This window comes from Pavona decussata, unplaced genomic scaffold, assembly GCF_977016875.1.
Source record: "Pavona decussata unplaced genomic scaffold, jaPavDecu1.1 SCAFFOLD_366, whole genome shotgun sequence".
NCBI lineage: Eukaryota > Metazoa > Cnidaria > Anthozoa > Scleractinia > Agariciidae > Pavona > Pavona decussata.
The window spans coordinates 2,676,424-2,702,500 of NW_028145742.1; the positions used below are offsets into that span (position 1 = coordinate 2,676,424).

The following is a 26,077-nucleotide window of genomic DNA, read 5'->3' on the forward strand; positions in this document are numbered from 1 at the left end:
CCTGTGGCAAGATAAGTTACAATTTAAACAGTTACAGTTTTCTGATCCATCATTTCTAGATGGGTAGGCGGGAGCGCCGCCCTCCGAGGACTTCCACTCGAGTGTATATTTTGAGCGACGTTCCTGTCCATCTTTAGAGTAATAAAGGGTCTCTAGTTGTGTCTTCTTTACATGGGAAAAAATTTAATTTACAGTACTTCAGCGAATAATGCCGTAGACTCCTTCAACGGCAAAAACCACTCCACTTCTCGTCTGTAAAATTAGCATATCATGCGCCGCGTTGTCTCATGGGATAGATATGCTGTTGTCAGGGTGAACAAAGATGGAAGGACTTGTTAAAAGTTCGAGAAGGACTCCTACGAAGTTTGATAACGGATTCGAGCCGAATTTTGACTCCGATGGAACTCCGTCCTGTCTGAGTTGGAGTATCGAAGACGTCGCTGATTGGGTTGAATTTTTAGGCTTCAAACAGTACCGGGTAAGAAGAAAATCATTGTACGTAGCCTATCAAATGTCCTCGAGAATGACGCACGTCTTTAAAGAAGTTTATGCAGGTTTTTGGTCATTATCCTTTAAATTTAAGCGTCTATAATGTATACAGCATTAGCAGCTTTAAACGAAGCTCGTTAATGTCCACAAAACAATTGCAAGAAGAGGACGAGTTCTGCTGGTTAAAACAAAAGATTGTTGCATATTGCGCAATGACACAGCTAGGGACAGATAATCAGAATTCCATGCGTTGTAGCCTTTACTTCCTTCATTGTTTACAGGCCTGCTTCAAAGATAACCTTGTAAATGGAAGGAAACTTATCAACGTGGACGCTTCGTCACTGCCAAGATTGGGTGTCAATGATTTTGAACACATCAAGGTTTGTTTACTCACTGTTGACAAGTTAATTAAAGCCCTGATTTTATGAAAAAGACGAGATGTAGTTTAAAGAAAAAACAGAAGAGATTAATAAGCTTAATGATCTTGTTGGGGAATGCACTTCCGTACTTTTGGCATAGACACCTAACTATACCACCAAGGTTAATGATAGAATTAAAATCATGTTGGAGGGCATGACTTTGCCCTCCAACATGACAGCCCAAAGTCCATTTTTTTTTTTTTTGGCTAAATGTGCTCAATTTCTTTTAAGCAATACCAAGCACATCTCAAACATTCCTTTAAGTTAATCATATATTTTTTAAAATTTAAAATTATATTAATTATTATTAATTATATTATTATTGTTAATTATTAAAAATTCATTCTGGTCATGTTAGCTTGCAATCTCATACCCAAAGTCCTCAGGCTCTTTGGCCAGCAGTTTGTCGCCAGGAGACTCTGGGGAACTGGAATTTTATTACCACAGGAATCTGCGGTTAAACAATGCAAACTGTCATGGGGCAGCCAACCAGAGTCTCTCCTGGCGCCCACCCGCTGACCAAAAAGCCTGAGGACTCTGGGTACGAGATTGGTTAGCTTGCAGAAAGTTGACAATATTTCTACATGAATGCAAATTTTCCAAGGGTAAGGCCTATTATCTAATATTTTTAACATTACCCCCCCCCCCCCCCAGTTGTTTCACATGTGAAAACGTAGAACTTTCATTTTAACAAGTGATGTTTTACAGTCAATCTAAGTCGCGTGTGACCAGAAGTTTTGAAATTTCGAGTCAGTTTTGAACATCGCCGGCAAGATTTCAGAGTTCCTGTACAAATTACATTAGTTTATTGAAGTTGAAGATATAAAGCTATGAATTTTTCTTTACATTACAACATCAAGTATTTAAAAAAGAAAACTGTTTCCCAAGTATTTTAATTTTTTTTGTTGGGTTACTGTCTTTTTTGGAAAGCATTCAAATGCTGGACATTACAAAAAGGAATTTGAATGTTCATTTCATTCTTGGAAAAACAGGTCACGCACGATGTAGACTGACTTTAAGGCTTTGCCATTCTTCAGATAATTCTTTTGAAAAATTTAACACTTAGTCCCTTCACCTTTTATCGTCAAATGTTTTACTAAGTGTTATGTGTTATGGTTGGTGCCTAGCCTGTGCACAGCATCTCCTTCAGAAATTGGAGAAGTCTGCAGGCAGGCTATCAGAGCCCAGTTACCAATACTTTGTAATTAACTCTTGCATAACAAATGTGAAACTGATCTGCGCTCCAAATACTCACCAGCTTGTAAATACACTTACAAGTAGAATCTTTTCTGTTTCTTCATTTCACCAGATCATAGCGAAAAAAGTTCGCGAAGTGTTGGGCATTGAAGAACCGTACTGGAACAGGAGCATCTCTCTTCTGCATCGTGAACCACTGGGGCTCTTTCTTGAAAGAAAGAGTAACACTGGAGTAGAGGCAGACCTACTAACGTTTGAGGATTACAAACGCCAATTAAAGAGACAAGAACAGAGCAAGCAAAACAAGAGATAGCAATGCTGATTTCGGAAAAACAAAATACTTTTAATAATAACCTTGGGATTCAGCCATGCAAGGGCAGCACAATGTTGTAAAAAGGCCATGTTTTGAATGTAAGGCATTCCACCCTCAAGAGCCAAGCTATTTTTTAATGTTTCCAGTTCCACCAGAAAGCAAGTCACACTGCCTCAATGGACAGTCTTGAGCTCACTCTGCTTCATTTTCCAAGATAGCAAAGACAAGAAAGATTGAAGACTTGTTCATTTATTTATTTTCCTTTTTGGATAAAAGCTCTACATTTGTAGCAAATTGCATTTATTGAAAGCTTGTGCTTTCAGTAAATAGTCTGGTATTAAATGAAACACGTTTATCACATCTGATCTGCTCTCTTGTCCATGATGTATTTCAATTCACATAAATATGCTTTCTCTTGATGTCTTTCCAACATCTCTACTTTTTATCAAAGGAAAACTAAGCCTAACCCCACAGAAGGTCTTTTCTTACTACCAATCAACCAAGCAGCTCTATTCGCTAGTACTTTTTCTAAATCTAGTAACAAAATTGAAAATTTACAAAGTATAGAGGAAGTTGAATATAACAATACAAGGCTGACTTTACATTCAGAGAATTCTTTCAACCTGTTGTATTGAAACTAGCAAGGTGCATTGTTCTAAGTACATAATCTATATGTCAGTATCATCATCTTCCGGAAGAGCTGTCTTTTGTGCTTCAGCAAGTTCTTTCTCATAGTGCTGCATAAGCTGTTGATCAACTGGAATTTCTGGTGGTTCAAGGGCCGGCATCTCTACAAAGTCCAGATTTGGATCACCTACAAGTTTCCTTGCTAACCACAAAAAGGGCTTCTCAAAGTTGTAGTTACTTTTGGCACTTATGTCATAGTACTGAAAAACAAATTACCAAACTGGTGTTACAGAATATAAAGACTCAGTGCACAGTCAACGTTATGTTGGTTTTGACCTACAATTACTTAATAACTTGTCAACTTAACCCATTGATCACCAACCATTCCTGGAGGTTTTCCAAACATTCACCAAATTTGCAAAATCGCGGCCGTTTTTGGCAAGCCAGGTAATCAATGGGTTAAGCCACAATGAATGGCATGACAACACATAAAACATCTTGTATATACTCGTTGTGGGGCCTTTCTGAGAAAGCGACAACTGCATACTTTACTACCCCTCTGTAACAACAGGGTGCCACATGACCAGCCACATCCAGGGTCCTTTCTCATGGGAGCAAGAGAGGGGAGCAGGGATGGCACAGTGGTGAGAGCACTTACCTCCCACCAATGTGGCCCGGGTTCGATTCCCGGACTCAGCGTCATATGTGGGTTGAGTTTGTCGTTGGTTCTCGTTCTTGCTCCGAGGGTTTTTCTGCCGTTTTCCTCCCTCCACAAAAACCAACATTTCCAAATTCCAATTCGACCTGGAACGCACAGACACCTTTCAATGAGCTTCGAGAGCTCTTTGGTGCTTCAAGGGTAAATAATTTGCATTACATTAAGAGTCGAGGGCCCTGGGAATGAAGTTGTTGACTGATCTAAGGGTTGAGGAGGGATGGCGGCTCCTAAAGGACTTCCTTCACCACATGAGTTAGCAGTCATCTTTAAACAGAGCCAAATAAGATGGTGACAGGAAGGGGTTAGCACAAGGACTTATGGGATAGACGATATTCTTTAATATGCAAATTTATGCTATTTTCTTTTAAGTCAAAGTAATATTTGAGTTAAGAGGCAACCATTCTTAAGTATAATCTGTATTTATCCATTACCTGTAAATTCTTCTTTCTGTGAAAAGTAATTGCTTTGGCCTTAACTTTACGATCTTTGACATCAACCTTATTTCCACAAAGAACAATAGGGATGCCTTCACATACACGAACAAGATCCCTGTGCCAATTATGGACATTCTTGTATGTCACTCTTGATGTCACATCAAACATAATGATGGCACACTGGCCCTGGATGTAGTAACCATCCCGCAAACCACCAAACTTCTCCTGACCAGCTGTGTCCCACACATTGAATCGAATAGGACCTCTGTTTGTATAGAAGACCAGTGGATGGACCTCAACTCCCAGAGTGGCTATGTTGAAAAACACAAATCAAAGTCAGTTGACTACTCCATTATTCTTATCATCATAACTATAACAAAATTCTCGTATTAGATTAGCTATCAGGAGCCATGATTTGAGCACTAATAGGACAGTGTATGCATTATGCCTAAGTAATTGGACAGCACACATCATTGCACACGCTGTAATAGGACAGTTGCACTTGACCGAGGTCCTTTTTTCCACGCCTATCATAAATAAAACAGTTGTTTTTAGATTCTCTGAAACAACACACCAGAACTTTGTTTATTTGTCACAGCCATTAGTTCTCAGAAATTGTAATGGTTATGATTAATTTTGGTAAGACGACTTTGTGTTGCCCAATTCAGTCTCACACTTGTGATGAAACAAATCAGACTCCCACTATGCGGTGATCTGATTTTGTTAACCACTCACATGATTGCAGACTGAATTGGACTCCACTGAGTCCTATTACCATTATTTATATCGTTTTATCATTTCATCATTTCACAGAATTTAGAAGGTAGAGTTTCATCACAATTATTACACAAGTGTGCATTGAATATCAGTTGACAGACAACCCAATAGGGACACTTGCCTACAAATCCACAATTTTAAAAAACACCCCCTTGATGTGAAAGCTTTTCACAAATGGGCATATGCCAAAGTGACCTCACAGGGACAACTTCTTTTCTTCTCATTCATTTACAAAACATTTTCATGTCATCCACTTTGGAAAATTGAGTGGAGCAAAAATCTTGACTGTGCAAATATTATTGAGGTCTTTAGTCCCTGAACTTAAAGTAGGTCTCTTTTTTCAGCAGTCATATCTAATAAGAATAGGCTATATGTCTCATGCAGTCAGTAAAATCTTAAAATCCCTGAAATTTTCTATATTGGCTGTCTAACTCCACAGCAGGACCAAACATGTTCTGGCAGACAACAGAGGAGGCTGGGCACAGAACATTATGGAGAATGTCACAGTAAAAGAGCTTTTGACTGTTGAAGAAAACGCAATCATTTGAAGACAGCAACTTCAGTGGTCACAATTCGCCAAGGTTTGCTGATGTTGGAATGAAATCAGCCGCTTTGATTGATGGTTGTCAATCAACTATACCATGTTACACCAATAATTATAAAGCCCATTTGGTAGGTGAATTGGTTTTTCAAAATTAGCAAAAATATTTTTCCATTCCAATACAAGCTTTCAAATTTAGAGAAGTGCAGATTTCAAAGTATTAAACATGGCCAGAAGAAAAAAATGTTTTCAGCTTCATACACCATCGGTTATAGCAAGATAACCAATATATAAGGGTAAGAAATAAATGACGGTACAGGCAACTAATCAGCCAAAAATAGACAGGAAATTTAGCCGAAACTAATGTAATATTCTGCGTTGATGCTACAGTAGGCAAAACCATGATTAAAATTTATCTATTGTGATCACTCGAGAATAGTGCCCTCAAAATCAATTTTACACGAAGGAACAACACATATTGGCAGATCTTTGGTAATTTTTGTACAGTATTGTACTCACCAACATATTTCTTCTCGAATTCGCCTGTCAGATGACGTTTTACGAACGTTGTCTTTCCAGTACCACCATCGCCAACAAGAACAAGCTACAGATGTACAGGCGTTTCGTTTAGTAACAGCGTTTCACATGAGAAATCATTGAAAATAAAAATTCAACGAGTGAAAGAACCCAAACTTACTTTGAATGTTGCTACTGGTTGTACTTGCGCTGCTCCTGCTTGCGACATTCTCCACGAAAATGTTATAGAATTATAAGTATCACTTCTTTTTTATTTAAATTTACCCTTTCTATCCTCAGAAACCACAGGATGATTTGAGATGGAGAGGGATGAAGATGACAAAACTTTCTCAAGATCGTAATGTTCAAATACAGCTCGGTTGCAGAGCTAACCGGTCCAAACCAGTCACGTTTGAAGTCGGCGGGAACAACTGGATTGCCCGGATGTGGAATTATCTCGGAGTGCATGATGGGATTTGCTGCAGGCTTTTCTCAGCTCTGTTGGATCTCAAACATCGTGATCTTTCAAGTAAAACTCCCTAGGGATACTTCTTGAATTTTACGGTAGTAAAGAAAAACCTACTACTGCTTCCACTTGAAAAGCATTCCAGTTTCAGTAAAAGCGACAGAAAGGGAACATGACACGGGGAAGACGAGAAAAGGAAATAACTGAATGACGTGCTCTTAGGTCTTCTTACCAAACATTCAATTTTTCCTTCCCAAGAGAAGAGAAGGGTAAAGCAATGCACAACAAAACTGAAACTCCTGTAACGTACTGCAGTACTCAAATATCTATCAAAATAATAGTTGTGCATATTGCATATTTAGCTGAGCCTAAGTTTATAGTATGGATAACACTCGGAAACAAGTGAGTCCCGGAAACCGAAATATTAAATTTCTGTCAGTCAAAAATGCTATAACTTAAAGGCACTTGAGGAACTTCCCAGTTTGTAAAATGGCGGTGGCAAGAGAAGATGTGAAAATCCCGGAACTAAACTTAATTTTAAAAAGCCTCGGAAAGAGAAGAAAGGAAGATAGCATAATTAAGGAACACAACGAGTACATTTCGAGTTACTTTTTTAGGCAGTTAACGGAATTTTGGAACCAAAGGCACGGAAACAGCATCATGTTTAGACCTTATGGAAGCTCAGCGGAAGATTTAAAGTGTGTAGAGCCTGATGATATTGGAGATGTGGACATAATGATCTTTCCGAATGCAGACAATATGATGATCCACGACGAAATAATGGAGTACTTACCTGAAAATCCACTGCACGTCAGAATCAAAGGAGTTGATCGCCCCGTGCTACAGTCCTGCCTTGTGGAAGGCACAAATTACTTAGCCACTGCAGCCCTGAAGGCCTGAAGGCCCTGCGATTTATGGCAGTTATTTACCTCATTTAGCGGCACAGTTTGTAACCCGTTCACTTCAGGTGGCATCTCGCGAAGGAATTAATGACACCATTTGGCAATTGAAGAACAGTTTACAGAGCCCAGCTGTCACCCTTAATTATGCACAGGCAAATGACCCCCTCCCCGAAAGATTGGAGAAGCAGAAAGACCCGAAAAATCTGGTTAATCTCGACTTTTCTGACTGGGAATGGATGGCACAATACCTATGTACTGAAAGAGGAATTAACTATACCAGAGAGCACGCCCAAGTAATCGATGACTACTTTCAGTATGCGAATGAGGTACAAGTTTCTCTGAATGAATGTGGATTAAGCGGTGAACCTCGGGTGTTTCCCGATGTTGTTCAAGACCTTTTGTTTAGCAACCGAGCCAAAACCCTGAGAGCCCGTTATCGAGATATCGACAGACGAACCCAGAACGAAAGGGAAAAAACAAAACATTTTTCAGAAGCAAATGTGCCTAAATGCGCACAAGGATCTTTGCCATTCAACGCCAAGAGACACTGCCAAGCAGATTGGCATGGCACGCCGCCAAATATTGATGACGGCCAGAGGCCTGCAGAAGACTTGGGATGCTCTTCACCCGAGCCAGAAACATGGGATTCTCCAGAAATGTGTCAAAGATTTCAAGAAAAAGCAAATTTAAAACAAGGAACTGAAAACAAAGATGAGGACACCATAAAAGGAAAGGAAAAGGAACCATTTGAAGATATTAACAAAAATCAAATTGGTTCAAAACCTGAACCGCACCAAGCGGGACAGAAAGGTGGAATGTTTTGGAGAAACCTTTCCAGTAATGTTGAGGAAAGAATATATGACCGCTGGTTTGATCACCTTTTCGAAAAAGAAGCCGATGCAAAAGCAGACACTCTCCCCAAAGGAGGGAAGCCCAAAGACACCGAGGAGGCACAGCCCGGCCTCAATCTAGTGGGCGGATTTGATTTTGTTCCTGCCTTGAGATCCCAAGGATGGCCACAGGTTTCACGGGATTGGATCAAGGGAGAGCGTAAATGGCCACCGCCTCACGTTGTATACAAGATTGTTCAGGAGGGGGTTCCATTTGGTTGTAAGGCCCCCAAAGAACGGCGGAAATCCCGATTGCGACTTCCGAATATCCTTTTCTCATGCAGAATATCTATCGAGCCAAGAGATGACCGACATCCAGCGCGAATTGTACCGCTGCCTAAAAAGATATCATCGAGCTTACCTGTCCATTGAACCACAAGGTTTGGTGACATTTCATCTGAAAAACATTCTTCAGCAAACGATTGAAGAAACCGGTGCCAAGATGTGGACAGAAAGCAACAGAGGCGAGTGCATGATGAAGCTCCTGGGGAACCTTCATGACGCTCTTAAAAAGAAAAATTTGACACATTTCTTTGTGAGATCATTCAACCTATTTGGTGCAGATTACATTGAAAGCCCGATTGTTCTCGATTTCTTGGCCAGGAAAGTTGAGCAGATCTTGGAAAATCCAATAAAATGTGCAACAGATTTGCTTCAGCAGCAACCACGTGCAACAATCGTTACAAAGAGGGGACGTGGTTCAAGCACCAAGCCAATTCCTGATGCAGAAACAGGACAAGGACGTCACATGGAACCAGCTCCATCCAAGCTGAAGACGGAGACGGCTGACCAAGGTAGCACAAGTCTTCGTTATCATGACCTGAAATATAATTTCTTTGCCACCACCAATGAGTTGATCGATCTCGCTTTTAATGATGCTAAAAGTGGCCAGGTTAAGGCTCTGGAACCTCTGGAAAGGTCCTTAGTGGAGGATCTCAGAAAAATGAACAGAAAGCATAACATCCCTGTAGAAGTGTTTCCTATGATGTTTGAAGGCGAATGTTGGGACATGGCCTACTGCAAGCTTTGGAGCAGCTCTGAACCGAACATGAGGCGTCGTATGCTTGATGGTATCCAGGGTGTTATTGAAACGTGGAAGTATATTTTGCAGCAGCACGATTTTGGAACAGGAAATGAAGAAGCTATACTTCAAAGAATGCTCGATCATACTTCTGAAAATCCTTTCGATTTGAGTCACGTGCTACCCGCTGGAGCAGGAACGCAGGTCTTTAACAAGATGGTAAACAGTGTGAGGCTAAGACCGTCTCACAGACAAGTGATGGACGACATTCCGCTAGACTGACTTGACTGTTGTCCCAGGAAAATAATCATTCCCAAACATTGTTTCACCCCAATACGGGGACGGGGAAGGGGAGATTTTCTGAGGATCACCTCTGTTTGGATTACATGTTCACAAAACCCTTGGTTTGTGTACCACCTTTGGACTAAAAACTGACCGACTGCGCTATTTTGCCAAAAAAATAAAACAACATTTTGGAAGTGTAAAATATATATGCCTGTACGCTGAAGAGTCAGAAAATCTTAATATTGTAATATTTAGTTTATTGTAAACTGCCGAACGTATGAAACAGTGTTTTTTAGTGTTGGAGGAGTAAAACAGTACGTGCAGCATATAAGCTCAGAGATATTGTTCCCGCAGAATCGGTAACGGACATCAGTTTGCAAACAGATTGTCTTTAATACCCGAGTACTTGACCCGAAAATCTCTGTTCTGAGCTGCCAATTTACCCGTACGCGTTGCAAAGCTTTCGAGGGGGATATGAGCACCAAATGGAACTGTAGTCCACGGTTTCGTGTCTGTTCGGGCACCTAGTGTCAGCGCTTTCTCATTTTGTTTTCGATTAGTTTATGCTAAGAGCTATGGCTCCTTGTCAAACCAAGATCATTCATCACTCAAAAACCGTGTACGAATCGACCAAATTTACTCCACGTTCAATATAGATCGTGACCAATTGAAATAAAATAATACATAGATATAGTTTATTTGCCACTTTTCTTATCATATTACTCATATTTTGGGGGTGGATCAGAATGATTATGATGATGCAAAGATAGTGAGTGTAATGTTGTGATAACTCTGGTCTTCATGTATCGATCTATAAAATACACTTCAAATTTTGTAACGTAAGAGATCTTGTAAAATAAATGTGATGTTATGTTACATTGTAAGAGACCTTGTTTTCTATTTTCGTATTTCGGTATTCCTTGTGGGAGAATGACCTCATGATCGAATTATTTGGTGCCAGATATTGGCCTGATACGGCCTCGGGAAACTCGTTCCCAGGAGATTTCTTATTCCCATCTAAAATGGGTCCTGTAGTCTCCGAGTATTTGCCGTTTTAGCCTGCAGCACATCTGAGGTGCAGAACATTACGCAGCTGTACGTAGAGTCCCTCATTCCTGACCCCAGAGCCTTACAGGGGTCAAGAATGAGAGTTCCCGTCCCCTCCCCACCCAGGGTGGTGTTTCTGTTTTAAAGAGCAAACCGCTGACCTGGCGAGCTGTATTCAATCGGGGAGGTGGTTTTCAGTTTGTACTGGATATATAGTTTGTATTTATTCGGATTGCTAAGATGAGGGACCGACTAGCAGCCTTAAAAAATTCTGTAAGAAGAAATTAATTTGCCAAAGCATCAGTTGATTTGATAGTTTTGCTGTGTTTTGATACCTTCACTGGCTTAAAAACAACCTTAGTTGTGTGTATGTGTGGATGGAGCCATCGTGACATCGGTCAACATAAGCTTAACCTATTCAAAACTTTATGATTTTGCAGGCAAATTTTGACGACGATGACACTCAAGATTACGACGAACCTTCAACTACTGTCAATGTGGAGAACACTTTTATGGATAACTTTTTTCAACATGTAAGTTCCGCATAGCTTAGGAACATTGTAACTGCACTTTCATTAAAAACATTTATGCAATGGAGTACAGTATGGAAGTGATTAAGCTTATTGCCCGTTTTGTCGATCTTCGTCCCTCAGGTCGCTACAATAAGAGGAAATATCGACAAAATAGCTCAAGATGTGGACCAGGTCAAGAAAATGCACAGCGCGATGCTTTCTGCTGCCGTTCAAGAACAAGGTACGAAAATAACATCTAAATCGGCTTACTATCATTCGTTTACAAGCTTATATGTTATCCTAAAGGGTAAAGATCACTTACAAGGAGGTTAAATCAGCCCACATGCACTGCTCAGAATTTCAGTTTCCATCTTAAAGTGTGAATACAGGTAAGGATTTACTCTGGAACATATCTTTCATACCAGACATTCATGCAGATCAAGGAGTTGTTGTGAATTGGAACTTAAATTAAACTTAACTATATTGAACCTTAATGATTCATTATTTTTATTTCAGTACACTAAGTATGCATCTTTAATTCTTAATGGACTTTCAACGCACCAAGTATAATTCTTTAACTGTTAAAGGAATTGTGAAAAATAGATAGTCATTTGAATGTGAATTGTTTAGAGCTATTATGAAAATGATAGCAACTCAAGATTACAATAAATTTATTTACAATTATTAATAAAGTGTCTGAGTTTACACATTGCAGCTACCCAAATACACCTGATGTGTTAAAAATTTTGATTAGGTGATGTTTGGTTTGTGAAGAGTAGGAGCAATATTTGTTTTAGTTTGAATTAAAATTATCAGGCAATCTCTAGAAAATGTTTCATTTTCCATTTCCCAGCCAGTGCAATTTGTCGAAAAGTTAAAAGGTCTCAAATTTCAATAGGCAAGCGATTTTCATATTACGCAGCATGGTTGAGCAGTTTGAGACCTTTTACCTTTTCTATTTTCATACATGCTTACATTGTAAAGCGCTTTAGAATATTTTATAAATTTAGTGCTATATAAAACTAATTCATTATTATTTATGTTATTATCATTATTGCAAAAAATACAGAGAGATTTAGGGCTCGACATTTCAGAGTCATCTTGAGTCCATGATCAAGAGAAAAAATCAGTTTGTGAACGGGGATATTTAAATAGGCCAGAGCTGAAAATTAACATATTGATAGATGGTAAAACGAATACTTTAGCGCGAATTGAATCAGTTTGCACGTTCAGTTCTGGTTTGAGTTTGCGTAACCTGTGTGATGCAGGATATGTGGGGTATACGCGTGGGCACCTGCATGAACGCTTAGACGGACATAAAAGAAAGTCGTCTTCCATTTACAAACACTACCATCTTCAACATGATGACCAGATACCACAGCATTTTTTAGAACCACCTTTGGGCCGTGAAAATGTGGTTGTAATAACGGGGTGGTTGGAATAATGGGGTTGTGAAACTAAGGAAATGACTGGACTTTCAATATGTTTGGGGCACAAAAAGTAGTCAGAATGACAAGGTGGTCATATTAACAAGTTGGTCGTAAGGCTGGGTTCCACTGTATCTTCAAGTTAATTTAGCAACATTCTTGAGGTAAAAACTAATCCACACTTGTTGCAAGACTTCCAGCACTCTAATAGGCTATTATGCTTTGGTCATGTTTTTCAGAAGTAAAAGATGAACTTGAAAGACTCATGTATGATGTGAAGAGGACAGCCAACTCAGTTAGAACAAACCTGAAAGGTCTGCAGAAAACTTCCAGATATATTTGTAATATTGGTTATAGTACTACCTGGGATTGTAGATGTCATGATAACTGTATCCTTGTGGGTGTGGAGAAGTGTTGTCAGTTCAGTCAAACAGTCAAAGCTTCTTTAATAGCTGCCCGCCGTTTGTCATGTCACTTTCTTTTCTTCAGTGAAATCACTGTATTGAAGACCTCTCCTAATAAGCCACTCACTACATGACTATATTGTCTGACATTTTGTTTGTTTGCTAAAGAGGGGCTTCATCAACTGTATGTATTGGGATACACATATTATATTGCAGTTTCTCTCTCCACCCCTTTCTGTCCTGTGACTAGTTGTTCAAGCCCGATTAAGCTAATCCTGGATTAACGTGAACTTTGCTTCCAGTTAAATTACTGATCAATAAAGATCTGCAAAACAAATTTTGTCCCACAATTTTGGCCTATGCTTTTCTTTACCATTTGCTTACAATTGACCTTTGAAAACTTTTTAATCATGGATTAGTGTTAACCAGCTTTCAAGCAACCATGCGCTGGACTATTTCCAAGAGGAGTGATTTGATATTTTTAATTATCTTCACAGAAATGGAACAGAGGATAAATCAACAGGACATGGAGTCTTCATATAATAACTATGCAGAGTCAAGGATAAGAAGATGTCAGGTTAGTTACTTAAACCTTTCTTATAAAGTTGAGATGTGTGGTCTATCCTGGTTTGGCAATCCATGATGTCCAAATGTTGGTAGAATCTGAAAACTCAATTTAAGCCACTCAGTTGGTTCACAATGCCAGCGTTAAAAAAGGGCTTTATTTAAGTGTTGGCGTTTTTGTTTACTGTTTGTTTTTTCTTTTTTTCTTTTTGCTAATTGGGGACACTATGAATCAGTGAAATATAAATATAAATTTAAGATAGAAAGTGTACTACAGTTACTCAAGTTTCACACACTAAGCGATCATCAGACTGTGCCATTGGTTTTTGTTGTAGTTTGTAGAGTTATATTTCGCTCTGCATGTTTTTGCATCGAGCACTACTGCGACTGAGTGAAGCCATCATTGTATTGTTTCTTTGTTTAAATCAGTGAAATAAATATACAAACTGAACATAACGTTAATTTTTTGTTACAAATCCCAAGTGGTGGGAGGCAAACCAGCTGGCTATTTACAAAGAGTGGCCTTGTATTTGAAATCACTGAGGGTTACTGTGAAACAAATCCAAGTGGTAAGAGTGGAACTTGAACCCTGGGGCCTCTGGATTACAAGTCCAGCACACTAACCACTAGGCAACGCTGTCTCCGGTGAAGCAACTAGAAATGTTACTACTTCCGTCTGGATGGAATGATGATCCAAATTGAAGGACTACCCCTGCTGGCCAGTAGTCTGTTAGGTTTCCTAACAGTTTGCAACTACCCATCATTATGTCACAGCTTGGTAGAGAGAGAGGCATTGTGGATGAAACAGCACCTCGCCAGTAGAAACCAATCTTTGGACCCTCAGACAGAAGGTCTGATTTACTTAAACATCAGCACCCACACCTCCATATGTTGCATGAAAAATACAAATGCTAATACCAGTGCTAAATTGCATTAATTTTTCTTATGTGCAGCATTCAACCTTAGCAAGAAAATTTGTTGAAGTCATGAGTGACTACAATACAACACAGTCAGATTACAGAGAGAAGTGCAAAGCCAGGATTCAAAGGCAGCTAGAAATAAGTATGTTCCCCTGTTGTACTCACATTGTTATTTGACTGACATATAGTAGATTCCTGTTGTGAGTAAAGGTGGTAGCTATCTTTGGGTTCTGTACTGTAAAGTGGTTTGTGCTGGATAGAAGTACAGAGTTGAGGGCCGTACATTGAGTTATTATTGTACATGATTGTACATAAAATTATTTTAACTTTAAGCCGTGCCAAAAGCCTTCATAGAAAATTAGGACATACAAGGTTCTGCATTTTTACCAGGAACAAAATGTTTCAATGTTTCATATGCTTTACATGTTGGCTTAAATGAAAGATGTTTTTTTTCAGTGAGTGACATAGGCATAAAAAAGATCCAAGTTCTTCCAACAGCAGTTGAACTGTGACTTAACCTTTTCATGATCAAACTTAGATGTTCTTTGAATATAATAATAATAATAATAATAATAATAATAATAATAATAATAATAATAATAATAATAATAATAATAATAATAATAATAGACTTTTCATTTTTATTCTGATCTTACCAGTTTAGTTATGTACTGTAAAATAACGTTTTATCTACCCAAGAAGAAGCTAATAAGAAATCCCAGGGGATTCATGTCATTTTTATCAGTCTTTTAGTCCATTACAATTCATTGATCCGTTCAATTAATTTAATTATAAAATAGCTGGTAGAACAAAGACATATGATGAAGTAGAAGAAATGTTAGAAGGTGGAGATCCAGCCATTTTTACCTCTGATGTGAGTACAAGAATTTATTTTAATTTTCATGGGCAAGTCAAATGTATAAAAAAAAAATAATCAATAGTAATCAATTACTGATTGCTGTGGGCTTACATTGTACATGTACCATCTGATCAAGACCCTGATCATGTGAATGATCATTGAAACTTGGTTTGTAGTCAGTTAAAAGTCAGAGTTGTTATTTATCTTGATGTATAACATTTCCATTATTCCCCATGTGAAGCCTAATGTCTGCTTCAGTATGTTAGACCTTTGTTGAGTTTCCTGGCCTTGGGTAAGACCTACAGTATCGTCCCATGTAAAGGAATCCAAGAGGGTCTTGGATTCCGGTTTCTGCATCATGGATTCCGGATTCCAGTGACTGGATTATTCCGGATTCCATGCCAATGGATTCCGGATTCCATAGACCATCTGGAATCTGGATTCAGGTCTAAGGTTTTAACTCTGCTTTTCATTCGTACTTCAATAGCGGATCTTGCTGTCAAAGTACAAATTTGTGTACCATAGTGTACTTTTTGATATCTAATTTACTTCTGAGTAAATACAGTAGGTGTGTTAATCATCTTCCACAATTTTTGTTACAAACTCACAAAATGACCAGCTCCCAGTTGGCTTGATAACACGGTATCTAGAGCACTGCACCAGTATCTCAAAGGTCACAGTTTTATCTCCTGTTCAAACTTGAATCTTTTTCTGGCTTTTTTTTAGATTGTAATAGAGACTCAACAAGCAAGACAAGCCCTTGGAGATATAGAAGCTAGACACAGAGATATTATGAACCTAGAAAAAAGTATTCAGGTACTGGTTTTTACTTAACTATGTCTATTGCACATGTAATGTTAGAATGTGAGAAAACAACTACTAACACTGATGGTAACTCTCACTGCTGGTTTGGTTGAGTGGAAATGGCTCCAAATCATTCATTCTCTACATGTACTCAAAAATGCGTTATTGTTCAGTTTTTTCCCTTTTTTTTTTTTGCACTGACAGTTCGTACTGCTTAGTGTACCTGTTGGTCTCAAGGTAAAAGGAATTAAACATACTCAGATGCCATTTTAGTCACCAGTAGTATAATATTAAGGTTTCTATTCTTCTTTCCAGGAACTTCATGAAATGTTTCTAGACATGGCTATGCTTGTAGAGAGCCAAGTAAGTTGGTCCCTGTTTTCAGTAAATAAGGTCAATTTGGTTAAGTCGAACTCGTTTGTAAAATGTCAAATTTAAAAACAATTAGTTTAAATCACAACATATGTATTGCTAGACATAATTTTTAAACTTAAGGTCTTTGTTTTCATTCTAGGGTCTTCGTTTTCGTATTTTGGGGTCTTTGTTTTCATGTTTTGGGGTCTTAGGTCTTCGATCTTCATTTTCAGGGTCTTCGTTAAATTCTACACTATCCTTAAGAAATATGTGCATTTGTCATGGTAGTAATGCATTTTTACTCTTCAACTTTTGTTGCCCAACATGAGATCTGGATCTTGATGTGACCTGTTGATGCAGTGATAAACCGCTTGTTCTTATTTTTCCATTAAAATTGTTGAATGTTGTCACACTGAATAGTTTAGAGCTCTCCCCTATTTAACATTGTTTAACATGTTTATGGATTTTCAACTTTCAGTATGGCATAGCCTACTGTGCAAATATGCATCCAAGCAAGCTCAAATTTGCAGGTGTACATTGCACTTGTCTTGTCTTCTTGAATGTAGCGTACTGAAATGCTGTTAGAAACCAAGACTGTTTTATATGGAACACTGTATTCAGCCGTTAAGATCTAAATCTCTGTTTAAACTTTTTGTTTGTTAGGGGGAAATGATCGACCGCATTGAATACAATGTTGAACAAGCTGTTGATTTTGTACAATCAGCTAAAAGTGATACCAAAAAAGCTGTCAAGTACCAAAGTAAAGCTCGGCGGGTGAGTTTTTGTACTGGATTTAAATGGGAAGAAGGTAAACCAAAACTACACAGTGTTTCATGGTGATTCTGTGCTTTTCTTTTCTCAACAGAAAAAAATTATAATCATCATCTGCATCATTGTTGCATTGGCCATACTTATTGGTATTCTCGTTGCAGTACTACGATAACAGGTGAGAACAACGTCACTAAATAGGTGGCTGATTTTGGTAAATATTTTAGCAATGCAGATTTTAAAAGGCATTTTTAAAAGACGGATGCAAAAAACCAACAGCAGTTATTTACTCAATCATAACTTTATCACATTTCTTAATTTGAATAGGTGGCTGTCTGCAGCTAAGCTTTGAACATCAATAGATCAGTGTATGTTGTATGCGTAGTGTAATGTAATGTACAATGTAACCAAACTATCTTGGAACTGAATTTGTAGGAAAAAAATGAAAAACTCACCATCACATGCTCTTGTTTTCCCTAAAACTTTGGATTTGGCCATTGCACATTGTTTTGTAGAGATGGCAAAAAAAATGTACCAAAATTCATAACAAACATGCAGAGAGATTATTTTGCTCATTTGATGTTGCCATCATAGATCCTGAGGTCCCTAATCACTTGAGCAAAGACATATGATTACAGACTAAATTGGATTCCCTTCAGTCCTATTACAATGACTTCTAGAATAATACCTCAATGATTGTGAGACTATTAATTTTATATTAAGTAGTATTAACAATAGCTGCAAATAAAGTTTGGTTGTTGTGGCTTCAATTCCTTCAGGAAACATTGCTCCAATGTTTTATCTGCTACTTTGTCCTTCATTTTGTGATAGAAATGGAAATCTTGCCCACAATAATGGGTTGTTATTGCAAACAAAGGGTAAAGTAACAGATAAAACATTGGAGTAATGTTTCCTGAAATTATGAATTAAAGGCCACCTGCAAAAAAAAAACCCACTGAATCTGATCCACTATAGGTCCTTCCACAATTAAACAGTATCTTTCTTTTTCTTCTTTCTCCAGAATTCATTGTCTCTTTTTGTAACATTTGTTTTTACGGACACACCCAGTTTATAATGCTGATAATTCTTAGAGATGCCCTTGGCTTCACGAAACAAGAACTGACAACTAGAACCAGGAGTTCCAAACACATATTGTACTGAACTGTAAAATAATTAATAATATTAACAAGAAAGGTTGGGTTATAATAGACAGTTACCCCTAAACTGAGGTGCCATAAGCTCTCTCAAAATTTGTCAGCAGATGACAGCATTGACACTGTAGGTAGTATCTAAGGGTTTGGTAAAAACCATGCTAAGTGGAAATTTGGCCTTAATCCAAATTGCCCCTATTTAGTCTGAGGTTGGACTACAAATTGGTTGTCCTGTAAGAAGTGCAGTTCCATTTTGTTTTGATCTTGTGGCTTAAATTCCAGAAACTAGCCTACGCCTTTCAAGGAAAGTTAAACATCTGAAAACAAGAGGATCCAATGCTTTGTTGATTCTCTGCATTTCAGTTCAAACAGATAACAAAAGAAATCGTTTATGCTTTGTTTCACTGATTTAGCATTTAGGAAAAAAATTAAACCTCAAGATCGAAAACAGACACGGAACTATGTTTCTTATCAGTATATGTTTACTTAACAAGTCTGTTATGGCCAAAGTTTTCACTGAACATATCAATAACATATCATGATGTCACAGAAGCCCTTTAATAAATTATTCACTGTTCAAATCACACTGGACTTCACCTGCAATTCCTAGCCAGCAAGGGGACCTTGCCATTGCTGTCAGCCTCATCTGTTCCCATCACATATCGGAGAAGGAAAATTTTCTCATGACTTCTTAAATTTTCACCATAAAACAAAGAGCAGTTATACGTATATTAAGCACTGATTTTTTAGTATGGGCATTTTTGTCTCCCTTAGTTGTGAACTCATGATGTATACTCCATTTATGCCAAAACTCGTTTGCACCCATGTTGCTCTGCAGGTAAAATGAATCCATTAAAGTGACAGCTACGAAGCAGTAGTTTGTTAAACTGTTCTTTGTTTTGTTTTTCATTGTGAAAGGCTGCAAATGTTGATTTTGGTTCAAAGGATGGATAGGTTCCAATTTGGCACAGTCTGGCTACTTTTTAAGGACAGTGCATTCTTTTGCTATTGCATGTACGTTCTGTGCAACTTGGGATCGTCCAAGAAACTCTGTAAACATAAGCTCAGGAACTGTGCCTTAGTACTAAGCTTGGAGGTAAAGCCCATGTATATAGGAGACTGTGCTTTATTTGGTGCACTTTCACCCTCATAAAATTACATTTTACTCAATGCCTGCACACTGCTCCAGAACACCTTCACAGCAGTCAAACACAATAAGCTGGTGTCTCTTCTTGTGTGCCACACCTTGAAAATTGTAGCATCATTTGTGCTGGTATGAAGTTTGTCAGGTAAAGTTTGAGAGAAAACAATGAAAAATGAATGCACCATGAGAAAGTGAATTTCTCTCTTTGAAATTATTATGTATGCCTAATATAAAAGGGTTGAGTTTTCAGAGCCTTAATTAGTGGCTTTAAAGTAAAGGATTCTGCATTTATCTGCATTTTGCTTTGCAAATTTATTTGTGGAGGGAAGTGTGCACACATCACATGTTTGACTGCTGTGAAATTAATAGTCATTTTCAGTTTTGTACTAAAATTCATTGTAGAGAGCATTTTTGCACAAAATGCACTTGAATTTTGTTCCAAGGACAGCAAGACATTTAATTTCTTTCCAAGTTAACTCTGTGTTACATTTCGTAAATAATGTAAGAGCTTATAAGTTCGCTCTATTTTTGTACTTAAATCCTGTTTTTTGGCCTTGAGTTTCGAGGTGTATTTTATTGGAGACCTGATAATGACTGTCAGTTAAACATTGTGGCCAAGGAAATTGTCTGAAATTTGTATATAATTTAATAGTTTTTTATAGTTTATCGTAAATTAGACCATCTAGGGTAATCATTAATTAAAAGTGTCACATGAGTGATTGTAATATTTGTACAGCCTGATAGTGGATCTTTCATGGTACTTAACTTGGCCTGAGGAAAGCTTTGGGATTGTAGTGTATAGTCTCTTATGGGGGTAGGTTAAGAGTGTCTACATGGACATATACCTGGGCAAGGAACTTTGACATTCTATACTGATATCAAATAAATATAACCTGTAGTGGTTTGACTGGGATAATTTAAGTTGCATATCTGGCAAACAAGTGGATGTTTGTATGTCACCAATGTGAAAGTTTCTGCCAGTGCTCAGATTATAGACAGGTTTTTAGTAAGATAGTTAATGCATGCAAGAGTGAAGCAAAACATGCAAGGTAGCATGAAACTTTGCTAATTTTCTGTCCCAAATTTTGTGTACTTGGTTACTGCACCTTTCAATAACATAGGGACTCTGAACTTCAACCCAGCTAACGATTTGCGAGTTTTATTACTGTCATGATCAATCGTAACTACAGCAACAACCCACTGACTGCAAAAATACAGAAACTGACAAAGCGGATCAAAATCCACCAATCACAGCGCCAAACATGACCTTTTGACCCTGTTGAGCCAAATGTTTTTGTTTTCCTAGAGGGGGTTTGTTGCACTGATTGACAGCAGTGAATAGCATATTAGTTGGTTGAATTCTGAACTTCAGAGTCTACATGGTTTTGAAAGAGGCAGTAATACCTTGTAATGTTAATTTTGCTTGCCTGCAGTTTCAATTTCCCTAGCTCACCAGTCTTAAGAGAAATTAGAAATTTATTCCTTGGTGACAATTCATTGTGGCGCTCATTAATTTTTCACAATAATTATTAATTATATTTATTTTAAGTAACTTGCAATGAGCCATTATAGTTGACAACTCTTGCCTTGCAGACACAAGTATAGCCCTTAAATGTTCATTCAAACTTCAAATGTTTCCTTTGATGACAAAAAATGGCAAGGTTGTTACCAAATGAGGTCGTGTTCCTTTGTGAACTCACATTTAGATCCAACTAGTGAGGGATGCTGTAGGTTACCGCCAATAACGGCGGCAAAGGCCGCTTAGTAAGTAAAATAATACACTCAGAAAATTCTTACGGCATTCATGGTTTCAGTTCAAACAGCAGTTGAACAAGTTGGAAATTGTGCAGTTTCAGAAAATATCCATACTCCACCTATGGAAGGTATTTTGTTTCCCCCCCCCCCCCCCCCTCACCATCCCCCCAGGAAATTCTAGTTTAGCTTCATACTTTGCTTCTAAAGTTTTGACTTTTAAGTCCCCCTCCCCATAGGAATTTCTGATTACCTTCCATGGGATGGGTGTGGATTTTTTTCTGTAACTTCACAATATGGGAAGCATATGTTTGGATTGACATAGTTACCATAATAATGATAATCCAAGGTAGATGACATAAGATTGAAACTATCAGATTGTATTATCAAGTATTTGAAGTTGTAAAATAAATTATTTTAATTATTTTATATCATTCCAGTTTCTTTGTTGTGCTCAAAATATTAATGAAAAGGAAAATGAAAGAAATGTTAAAATATACAAAACAAGTTGGTGTGTGGAAGTATGTACTGTGTTCACCTTGACCAATGATTGTGTAACTATTGCAGCAGATGTGTCAGGAAAGTTTTAAAGAAGTCATATTCAACAGAAAGACATATTCATGGTTTTTTTGTTGAATGATTTTGATCCATGATGTTTCTGGCTTGCAGAGATTCTACTTTCCCAATTTATAATTAATATTTATAATTAATAATTTGTCATTGAAGAGACAACAAAGGAAATCACTACCGTGAAGGAGGTTTAGAAATGTGATCAAATTATCATAAAATTTGGTGATCATTTCCTTTGAACTTGTTCAAGATCAGAATAATTAATGGATTGAGAAACTATCAAACACTCAACAGAATGTTTCATCTGGTTTTTAAACTCAGCTGCACTCGTCTTTTCAACCTACTTCTTGATCAGTGTTTGGAAATTATCAGATGAAACACTCTTTCTCATGCTTCAGATATAGTTACTTGATTGGTGACACTGGTGTGAAATATGATTGACTTCAGTATTACCATTAAAAAGCAACTGACATGTAGAAATAAGCAACTGTTGCAGTTTTCAACAGGGCAGCATGGTTCCATTCCAACATAATTTTGACCATTACTTTGCACTTTATACCATGTTTCATATCGTTAAATCGGGATATCATCGTAAACGAACTCCCAATTTATAAATAACTGTTGCCGGGACACAGAATGTTGATCGTTAAATAGGGAATATTGTTAGATCGACAATCTTAAAATCGGTGTTCCACCGTGTCATGTACTATCAAGGCTGTGTTGCGATGTTATAGACAGAATGTGACACTTCGTTTGCAACCTGATCAGAATAAGCAGGAGGGTGAGTAAGGGGCACAAAATTGGTGCCCTGTTAGCTACTTTGAAAGGAAAGTGGTTTGTGATAAATGTCTAGTGCAATGGCTACAGACTTTAGTTGAAAGAACATAACTTTTATATTCCACATACTGGGCAGTCTTGAAGCATTGAATCACAGAATTTGTAAATCCTAAAATAATCAAAATCTGCCATCAGTTCTTTGAAGAACGAAACTTAGTGAACATGACCATGAACCCAAACCTTTACAGTTTTTGACCAATCACAAGCCTGTATTTGAGAGTCTTGCAAAATAATGTGAGTAATCAAGAGTCAGTGAAATGCGATAGTCTGAAATTATCAAACTCAGGGGGTCCTGGTGTGGAACAAGGAGCAAGACTAAAAGGCTTATATGTGGAGAATGGCAAGAGGTGCAAAGAACCTCCACCCCACCCCCCTCCCCTTTTAAAGATACGATACGATTCGACCTTCTAGTAAGGGCCAACAACTCATAATTTATTTCTTTAATATACAATCAAACAATAGCCAAGAAAAGAGAAGTTGGGTCTGATTTTCACTCTTCATTTATTTGCCATTACAGAAATATCAAACAACTTTGTCTTGTTACATAGTTGTTCAGTACTACCTAACAAATATTTTCAATGTTTCCAAAAAATATATTCCTATCAAGTATTTGAATATAACTCCCTAGTTGAAAGAATTTTATTGAACCTTCAGGCATTGAGCTTTACCAGAAGGCCCTCAGTTTAGAATTTCATCCACTCAATTACTAAATTAAAAGTGAGAAAACCTTGTACAGCACAATAAACAGCCCCACAGAAAAGTACTGCTCAGTAGCTTTCACTTAAATAGTCACATTTTAGCATCTTATTCACAGATACAAAGGTTGGTGTCATTCTCTTTTAACTCTGGGAGCAAAATATTTTAGAGAAACGTGAGTGAAGTTTAATAGTATATTTTACAAAAAGGACTGCATTGTTGACCAGAAAAGCAAGTGACTGACAACCACACTTAATCCTTTTAAAAACATTCTATTAGAAACATAAGTGGGATAAATTAAAGAACCACTAACTATAATTTAAAAAAGAAAAACAATTATAGCAATTTTCATTTTTGAGGAAGGTATTTCTTTTCTGCCTCTTTTAATTCATCATCTTTTTGTAGCCGGAAAATCTCCTTCACTTCTGCAACCTAAAAACAAAAATAACATCAAGTAAATTCAAAAACATGCAAACATAATAAATAGTACCAATCATTAACATTGACGATCTAAGGGAGAAGCACTAGGTCCTCTTTTTATCTAAAGAAAACATTGCCTGAATGGCCAAATGTTTCCATTCTTAAACAGCTTCAGCCCCTTTCTCAGCCAACCATCTGTTGTAAAGGCATTGTGGTCTCATGCTTAGCACAGCGATGGACACTTTTGATGGACTAGCATCCTATCCAGGGGGAGTAGTAATACTCCTAGTCACTTCATGCAGGACACCTTTTGATGGACTAACATCCCATCCAGGGGGAGTAGTAATACTCCTAGCCACTTCAGGCTGGATATCCTGTGAAGGACTTGCATCCCATAGGGAGGGGGGGGGGGAGGAGGAGGAGATGCAGTGAGACTTTTAATCACCACATGTTGGGTTATTAACCTGTGTCTCCTATGATGGACTAACATCCCATCCAAGAGCTAGTGGCCTCAGCCAGAATGAACCAGGGACCATGTTTACTCCCTTGGGACCTTTCTAAGCCCCACACATGCATATAACCAAGTAACTGCCACTACGTACAGTGTGTGTTTGACAACTTACCCTGTTTTCCACATTAACTAATGACTGGTCTTTGTAGATTTGCTGTGTCACATCTTGCATGGCTGATATTGATGCCCTGAGGTTGTGATTGGCCCAGATCACCAGCGATATGCCCCACTCCCTAAACACGTCTGTCGGCACTGTGTAATATTTAGTTGGGACGATCACCACCGGACCCTGTCAATCATAATGACATCAGGTTAATAACAAGATGAGGAATACAATATCAGACAGACAATGCTACCTATTTGAAGTATGTGTATTGCATAATTACTTACAGCGTGATAGTACATTTCTTATTACTCAATATGTTTTGTAATATCACTCAGCAGTCTTAAACACAAAGGAGAATTACTTTCTACTAGTATTGTAACCTTGATATACTCTGTTGGTTTTATATATATCTTTAATAAAGTTCAGTTTAATACAAGCAATCATGAAAATGTGTCACGCATCCCATTAGATACTTATATTTTTATATCATGTACATGGGTTTGTAATATTAATTTTAACATTTACCTATTTATATATTTCTCTGTAATTAAAATACGCAATTCAGTCCAATGACTGCGATGTATTTTTGAATAAACAGTCTATTCTATTCTATTCTATTCTTATGACAATACAACAGCCACAAAATCAGAAATAAGCAGTTTACACATAACATTGAATATGTTAATGAAGGCTTATGCAGCCGCAAACACAAAGAAAGAGAGTGTGAAATAAAACAACAAAATAATATTTTAAAAAGCTCACTTGATTTTTCCAAGCTTTTACAAATGATTCAATATCTGAAGGGTCAGATTTCTTGCTGTGCATCAAAATGGCATCTGCTCCCGCATTGAGGTAAGCTTCAGACCGCTTGAGGGCCTCATCCAATCCCCACCCAGCAATAAAAGCCTCAACTCTGGCCACAATGCAAAAATCCGGGTCTGACTGTGTATCTGCTCAAGATAATAAGAGTACAATCATTTGCACATGATCTTCAAGCTGCGTTGAGCTGCTTTGTGTTTGGTTCCAGTGACTGAAATATTCCTTCCAATTTAAAAGTCATCTCCCCACCTCCCACAATAAAAAAAGCCCCCCCCCCCAAAAAAAAAAAAAAATCAGCCATTTAGAATAAAACCATATTTTTTAACCACAAATTAAAATATGCCTTCAGTAGAATATTATGTACTCCATACAAAGGGTTCTCTCATACATAAGCTATAATTTTTTGAAGGGTATGTTTTTCAAGTAGTATAGTCTGGGACAGGGTACAGAAATCAAAGAATTTTGTTCTAGAACAGGGTACTATTTTCCGGGAAACTGATCAGTTGCTTGAAGAATTTAGTCGAGACAAGGGTTCCTGGGGATTGACACTTAAATGTGTTTCAGTTATTGTTCTACGCATCTCTACGCATAGATGATTTTGTTTTTGCTGGACTGTGATACTGACCAAGTTTCTGGCAAATAGTGAGGCTGGAATAGGGTAAGGATTTTTGCTCTTAAGTTTTGTATAGGGTTGCAAAATGTAGCTCAACTTGGTCTGCCTAGTGGCACACCCCGACCCAAAAATGCAAATATTTGTACCTTTGCATGCCCTGATCTTTGCACAAAACTCGTCAATATCTGCCAAAGGCTGTGCTCT

General features: G+C 37.8%; 4 protein-coding genes and 1 pseudogene across 4 annotated transcripts in view; 3 read left to right on the forward strand and 2 right to left on the reverse strand.

Annotated features, from left to right (window-relative positions):
* Positions 1-217: 217 nt before the first annotated feature.
* Positions 218-2,778, forward strand: LOC146452808 (sterile alpha motif domain-containing protein 15-like). The gene is made up of 3 exons (XM_085097606.1): positions 218-478; positions 771-869; positions 2,218-2,778. The coding sequence occupies exons 1-3, from the start codon at positions 323-325 to the stop codon at positions 2,416-2,418; spliced, it is 456 nt and encodes a 151-aa protein (XP_084953732.1). The 5' UTR covers positions 218-322; the 3' UTR covers positions 2,419-2,778.
* On the reverse strand, positions 2,652-6,414 carry LOC146452809 (GTP-binding nuclear protein Ran-like). Its single transcript, XM_085097605.1, has 4 exons — positions 6,213-6,414; positions 6,035-6,119; positions 4,195-4,508; positions 2,652-3,305 (listed from the first exon to the last, which is right to left on the reverse strand). The coding sequence occupies exons 1-4, from the start codon at positions 6,258-6,260 to the stop codon at positions 3,087-3,089; spliced, it is 666 nt and encodes a 221-aa protein (XP_084953731.1). The 5' UTR covers positions 6,261-6,414; the 3' UTR covers positions 2,652-3,086.
* Positions 6,415-6,549: 135 nt separating this feature from the next.
* LOC146452810 (uncharacterized) lies at positions 6,550-10,667 on the forward strand (annotated as a pseudogene).
* Positions 10,668-10,785: 118 nt separating this feature from the next.
* On the forward strand, positions 10,786-21,730 carry LOC146452811 (syntaxin-like). Its single transcript, XM_085097604.1, has 12 exons — positions 10,786-10,915; positions 11,083-11,175; positions 11,296-11,395; positions 12,821-12,895; positions 13,483-13,562; positions 14,503-14,611; positions 15,270-15,343; positions 16,055-16,144; positions 16,448-16,495; positions 17,150-17,260; positions 17,352-17,432; positions 18,276-21,730. Exons 1-11 carry the CDS (start codon positions 10,883-10,885, stop codon positions 17,427-17,429), a joined length of 891 nt encoding a protein of 296 aa, XP_084953730.1. The 5' UTR covers positions 10,786-10,882; the 3' UTR covers positions 17,430-17,432; positions 18,276-21,730.
* Positions 21,731-23,190: 1,460 nt separating this feature from the next.
* The window catches only part of LOC146452812 (phosphoenolpyruvate phosphomutase-like), a 7,401-nt gene continuing 4,514 nt past the window's right edge, over positions 23,191-26,077 (reverse strand). Inside the window, exons 4-7 of the mRNA XM_085097418.1 lie at positions 26,020-26,077; positions 25,204-25,391; positions 24,448-24,624; positions 23,191-23,836 (exon numbers count right to left, since the gene is read on the reverse strand). The exon at positions 26,020-26,077 is cut by the window's right edge and continues 266 nt beyond it. Of these exons, the coding sequence (XP_084953544.1) occupies positions 23,753-23,836; positions 24,448-24,624; positions 25,204-25,391; positions 26,020-26,077 (507 nt within the window). The 3' untranslated portion in view covers positions 23,191-23,752. The remainder of the gene's footprint in view (positions 23,837-24,447; positions 24,625-25,203; positions 25,392-26,019) is intronic.